Source organism: Diachasma alloeum, unplaced genomic scaffold (genome assembly GCF_001412515.2).
Source record: "Diachasma alloeum isolate Michigan unplaced genomic scaffold, Dall2.0 Dall_scaffold_00186, whole genome shotgun sequence".
Classification (NCBI taxonomy): Eukaryota; Metazoa; Arthropoda; class Insecta; order Hymenoptera; family Braconidae; genus Diachasma; species Diachasma alloeum.
Window position 1 is genome coordinate 1,347,077 of NW_021680352.1, and position 6,584 is coordinate 1,353,660.

The 6,584-nt window shown below is 43.9% G+C and overlaps 1 protein-coding gene across 1 annotated transcript in view; it reads left to right on the plus strand.

Annotated features, from left to right (window-relative positions):
- Window positions 1-6,584, plus strand: part of LOC107048265 (homeobox protein B-H1) — a 16,487-nt gene that overhangs the window by 4,357 nt on the left and 5,546 nt on the right. The window contains exon 2 of the mRNA XM_015271352.1: window positions 4,931-5,153. Within this exon, the coding sequence (XP_015126838.1) occupies window positions 4,931-5,153 (223 nt within the window). The remainder of the gene's footprint in view (window positions 1-4,930; window positions 5,154-6,584) is intronic.

The following is a 6,584-nucleotide window of genomic DNA, read 5'->3' on the forward strand; positions in this document are numbered from 1 at the left end:
TGGGGAAACCACAGAAAACCCATGCCGGTACAGGCGGTTCCTCTATTAGCAACCTCCCGCTCGCCGGAGCCTTCCGTTGAAAAATTCGGTTCCACGGGGAATCGAACTCACAACCTTTCGCACACTAGACTTGCGTCTAATCCACTCGGCCACCGACGTCGGTGACAATTGATTGAATGAAATTGAAAAATTTTGTCTGAATTTAAATTGATCAGTCGTCGAAATTCAACAACTACTTGGTAATTCTCTTTGTCACCAAATAACTTTCTCCTCATCTCGCTGAATAAACCGATTGGGGTTGAATTATGCGCATTGTTCCCCCGATGGATCATGCTAATGACTGAAAATACATGTAGACTCGCCCGCGCACAGTCTCGACAATATCCCAAAGCTGTCGGGCCACTGTATGCATTGTGTCGCGAGACTGTGTCATCGTTGGGATTCGTGTAGATGTTTTTCAACGCGTCGTAACGAGATTCGCGAATAAGCCTCTTAACCCCTGGCATTGTCGGGCTTGACCTCACCCGACAGTACACACACACACTCTCCCCACTGCTGTTATTTTTCCATTTGCAAATGTTGAGCTTAATGCACTGATTGCACCTCATTGATTGTGTGCCGCTGATCAGTGGCAATTAACGACAAATAGTAAGAAATATTGTAATTACCGGATCTCAGTTTTCAATGCACACAATCGCAATTAGCATGCGATGACGCGTGGCGGTATCAAAGCTCTCGAATTAATGTATCAAAATATATGCACAATGGCAAACGAGATATAGCGTATAAGCCACTTGGCAGCGCGCTAACACAGCTTTCGCGTGACCACAGCGCCCCCTGTTGAAACCACCCTCGCACTCGTATATTTTAAACGGGGAAAATGCGAAGAGAGAAGTGCTTAATAGGGGCAAAACGAGTGATCACCATCAATAGTTGATTTACCCAATTTTTGGGGGAATTGAGGTGTTTCGTCTGTAGATCATCGGGGGGTGAAACGGAAGGGGAGTCTCCTTGTTCTCGAGCCCTGATTCAATCGCTGAGCACGAAATTTTCCAATTTTCAAGTAACTATTTAAGCGGGCATTTGAACATTTTTTGAATATTGATTTTGTTTATCAGATTGATTGATTTTTTTCTCATCACCTGCGGGTGTCAAATAATTTTTATTGGATGTTATTCTTATTATTGAAATTATATTGAAATGCTTCTCGAGTTGGTAAAGCTGTCGAGTGTTTTCTCTCTCTCAGTTCCATGGTCCAACCCATAGCTTTCCGATGATGCTCACTGACATTCGAATCACGCGCCTGCGCGTGAGGGCGTAATTGCCCCGAAACTCATAATTTTCCGAATCATTTGTTCAAATAACTTTCTAATGAAATCGGAAAAAATCTGAAACGTATAGGGGAGCATGGGGCAAAATGAAACACGGGATAAAATGAAACAGTGGGAAAATCTCGTCATCTAAAGGAGATAGGACATTTTTGAAGAGGACCTTTTTTGTAGCTTGTAAAATTCTCTACAAAAAAGGTTTTCATGAAAATCGTCCTATCTCCCTTAGATCACGAGATTTTCTTGCTGTTTCATTTTGCCCCGTGTTTCATTTTGCCCCACCGTCCCCTACGTGTTCTCAAGAAAGATTTGATTTATCAGCCACTAGTTTTTCCTCAATAGTTCATTATTTTTTTGGCTGCCATGAAAATTCCCCTAATTGAGAGTGGGGTAACCTCGGAGGTGATAGCAGGAGGGCTTCCAAAAACACCTAAATTGCATTATTTTTTTTCTTGAAACTGACATCTGAAGAAAATGTGCAAGAATTCTCAACGATACAGCAAACTAACAAATTTCTCCCGTGAATTTTCCAATTTTTTTGTCATTATTTTGACATTTCAACCGAAACACCTTAAATTTAGGGAAATTCGCATTTCTCAGTTAAGTGGACTTATTTTCAGTGCTGTACATTGCCGCCGCGGCTAGTAAATGGAGCAATAAAATTCTGAACCATAACATTATCCTCATACTCAACTCTTACCCCTATTTTTTCCGCTACAAAAACATGTACATGAGAATCCGTAATACAATGCCTCGAAGGGTCAGATTCTGGAGAGGGGGGATAAATTCACCGTCACAATAACCAACTGAGGGGTTCCGAAGTGCTTCGGCTACATCCATCCGCGATATAGTGTGTGTATATAACACCCGAGGGGTCACCGATGCTCGCATGAATTTCGATGAATTTTTCACGGTGCATCCTCAACGATTGCATGACACGTGAGAAATCTCTATAGCTTTTTACGCAAGGGTGACTGCCAGTATCGCCATCACCACTCAACTTAAATAAAGCAATAATCCAATAAAACATGAAACAATATAGCGTCAGGAAGTCTATCTCTCCTACGGTCTATGCCATAAAGTGATGAAAAACCACTCGAGATCATATAAATAGCGCAAGACATTTTAGGGAAAGTTTTATGCTCTTCCGTTTCCCTGATGTATTTCATACAGAATATCGCGCATGTAACTGCGACATCGTACAACGGAAAACATGCAGAAGCATGACGCGATGACGATCGCGACGCGCTGTGGCTAATTGCACCAGCACGGAGGCGTAATTGTTCGATAAACATCCTGTTAATCACGCTTTTGTGCATTTGCGACGATCCCACACCAGGGCACACATGGGATACTAATCTCCATGTGATTATTATTATATTTTTATTTTTTTTTCACCTGAGTGTGTGCATCCGGTCGTTGACTCTGCCATTGTTCCTGGGAAATTTTTTCTATCATCACGCTCTTTGATGTATCTCACTTCTAATAAATAATTATGTCGCGAGACGCGAGAGAAACGAGACGAGACGAGAGACATGACGAGACAAGATGAGACAAACGAGACGAGACGAGACGCGATGAGACAAACGAGATGAGAGACATGACGAGATGAGACGAGAGGATCTTTCAATTCTCGACGAGACGAGAGAAGAAATTGCTCTCGTATTTCGATACGAGACGAGAAGAGTCATTTGAGACAACGACAGAAACGAGACAAGACGAGACGAGAAGAGTCATTCGAGACAATGACAGAACGAGACAAGTCGAGACGAGACATTCGAGACAATGACAGAAACGAGACAAGAGAATCTTTCAATTCTCGACGAGACGAGAGAAGAAATTGCTCTCGTACTTTCATACGAGACAAGACGAGACAATGGTTTCCTGACAACGAGACAAGACGAGAAGCTACCGTTTCCCATCTCGTCTCGTGGCATCACTGCTAATAAACCTCAAAAATTCTGTGTACATTTCTAAACGGTAGCTCCACGAGACACAAAGAGACAGCAGGGATTTATAACGATCCTCCCGAACAATATTGTTGCGTGAATGTATCTCAAAGTGGAGGGAAAAAAGGAAGTGAAGAGGAGACAGAGGCTGTTCTCAAGTTACTTCTCAAGACGAGGAAGAAAAATTGCGTGGGGTGGGAGATGAGGAGAGAAAAGTAAGCTGGAAAACTCGAGGAAAAAGTTCCGGCTAACGTCTTGGAAGTGTACCAAAGAGAAAAAAAAAGAAAAAAATTCCGCCGTCGGGACTCTCCTCTAAGTGTATCACATAGTAAATTTAGTTTTCCAACCTCCGTTCTCGGAGTGTTTCACCGAGCACCGGCCCACCACCCGCATCCTCTACCATCTCCTGGTTGAAGGCTCCCACCCCGAGTTTTTCGCNGGGGGGGTGGTGGGGAGGGGGGGGGGCGGTAAGAGACGAAGCCCTCCGCCATTTTCCAACATGGTGGACCAAATTCAGATCGTTCATGCGAATCTAGCCGATCAAACGGGCACTAAGAGCCAGCGCTTTGCCCCAGCTTAACTCAATTGAAGAAGGTACATAGCCATCCCATATTGTCAGTATCTCTCTCCCGAGCTAAAAGTGCCAGTTCCAATCGATAAATCCACGACAACGGCTCTTCACATATCCACTCAGGAGAATACTCCTGGGATTGCTGATGTAAAAGAGCAGATGAAATACTGAAATCTCGAGAATTCTTTTGGTTGCGTTTACAAGGCTGAAGGTTGATGTAACGAAGAGGAGAGTCAAGAACAGCAATTGAAACCCTCAATAAGATGGTAAAGGGGTGCAATATCTCGCGGTTGTATTAAAACTATAGAGCACTTGTCGGCGAGTATGAACGGCGTCTGCGTGGTCCAATCAGCATGGGGACGCGCGCGACCGCACGGTGACTGCCGTGACGGCCAATCGCGTCTTGGGTGCGCGCCACTACACTCCACGCAGTATTCCAGAACAAAAGAAAATTGCAATTGGAGGGAAAGGGCGGAGGAAAAGGCCTCGATGCCATCGATTTGTTAGAGAGAGTAGAGCAAAACGCGATGGAGAAATTATTTTGATCGAGTAACATTGGTAGTGGTGCCGCGAGACACTTTACGAGACAACACTTTGGAGAGATGATCTCGGTCTCAATGAACTAGTGATGCCGCGAGACGAGAAACTGCATCTTCTCGTCTCATTTCGTTTTTGTCATTGTCTCGAATGACTCTTCTCGTCTGTCTCGTCATATCTCTCGTCTCGTTTGTCTCGTCTCGTCTCCCATCGAAAATCAATTCTCGTCGAGAATTAAGAGATTCTTTCGTCGCGTCTCATTTCGTTTCTATTATTGTCTCGAATGACTTCTCGTTTCGTCTCGTTTGTCTCGTCTTGTCTCGTTTGTCTCGTCTCCTCTCGTTTCTCTCGCGAGAGGAGTCGAGAGGCATTTCAAGTCGAGTGCATTTCAATACTGACACGAGACCAAAAATTTCCGCGTTCACTGAGACCGAGACAATCACTCGAAAGTGTTGTCTCATGATGTCTCGTGAAATGTCTCGCGGCATCACCAAACATTGCCACATCAATATAATTGATTCCATGGATTTTTAATGTTTTTTCAGGTGTCAAGGAGGAGGATGCAAAGGAGTCATCCTCAACGTCCATGAACTCACCCCCCAGCAAAAAGCAGCGGAAAGCGCGGACAGCCTTCACCGATCACCAATTACAAACCCTCGAGAAGAGTTTTGAGAGACAAAAATACTTGAGCGTCCAAGACAGAATGGAGCTGGCAGCTAAACTACAATTGACGGACACGCAGGTCAAGACGTGGTACCAAAACAGAAGGTATATAATCACCCCCAATGATTAATCACCATCCTGTAATATCCATTAAAAACCAGTCCTTTATTTTTGAGAGTCACGATTCGATTTAAAACAAAAACGGAAAATCGAAAGTCGAGTCGATCCGTAAAGTCCCTGAACGAATCGGTGAATTAAACCGGCGGTGCCACGTTTAAGAGGTTAAACACCGCCCAATAGCCACTATCGGCCAAACACTTAATAAAACAATCTGGTGGCTCATTGGGGCTTTCTTTATGGGCCACTCGTTTATGTGGATTTTCGGATCGATGATGGGTTTTATATATGAAACAACGGCTGCAGGCTCCCAGCAACTCAAGCCGCATCATTCGAATTTTTTCCGGTTGTGCTTAAGGACGACTACTCATTCAAAACGGCCAGCAACCCTAACTACCGTACACTAATCGTCTCTGAGAGGATAGTTTTGGGAGAGATGATAGGCGGGGACAAGACGCGTCCGATGACGAAAGATGAGTCGAGCAGGCGCCACTCAATGACTCGGTGAAAAATCCGTCGGTATATTTTCGTTAAAGAGGGCATCCTAACTATATAGCTTTCAACAATGGGAATTTTAAAATCAAATTATTGCAAAAGACAACTGAAAAATTCACAGTATTAGTGATGCCAAGGGAGGCTTTAAGAGACAATACTTTGGAGAGATGGTCTCGGTCTCGATGGACATGGAAATGTTTGGTCTCGTCTGTCTCGAAATACGCAGTATCGACTCCTCTCGTGATGACTCCAATTTCAATTTATCAACATTTCAGTCAATTTATCTCATCTCGGTCTCACGTTTTTCGTATTTTTAATGTAAAATCTCGGTTTTTGTCTCGCTTTGTCTCGTCTCGATTTTTTACGTATAAAAAGGTGAAAAACTGGAAACTGAGGTGAGGTAAGTGAACTCGGAGTCATCACGAGAGGGGTCGATACTGCGTATTTCGAGACTGAAACAAGACCGGAAATTTCCGCGTTCACTGAGACCGAGACAATCTCTCCAAAGTAATGTCTCGTGATGTCTCGCAAAGTCTCTCGCGGCATATATGAGATTCTTTCATCCTGAAAAGGCACCATCTGGTGTGAATTATCCGCCTCTTGAACCAAATATTTCGTTGCTGTCGAAAGCAGAACAATTATTGATGTTTGAGACTTTTAAATTCGAACCAAGCAAATTCTTTTTTGGCAATTTTCAATTAGCGATTTTGTCGGCCCAAACAAGACTTGTTTGACATCGTGTTTGTTTTTCTCTCAGTGTTGGGGGTGAGTTTAAATATATTTGAACGAGCAAAACTCGCGTACTGATAAGCATAAGAGGGTATGTTTATACTTACCAAGAAATTGTGTGCAACATTCCGGGAACTTTGGGAGGCGGGCAATCGTTACGGGTCGTTAAATTGCCCCCCCCCCCCCCCCCCCCCC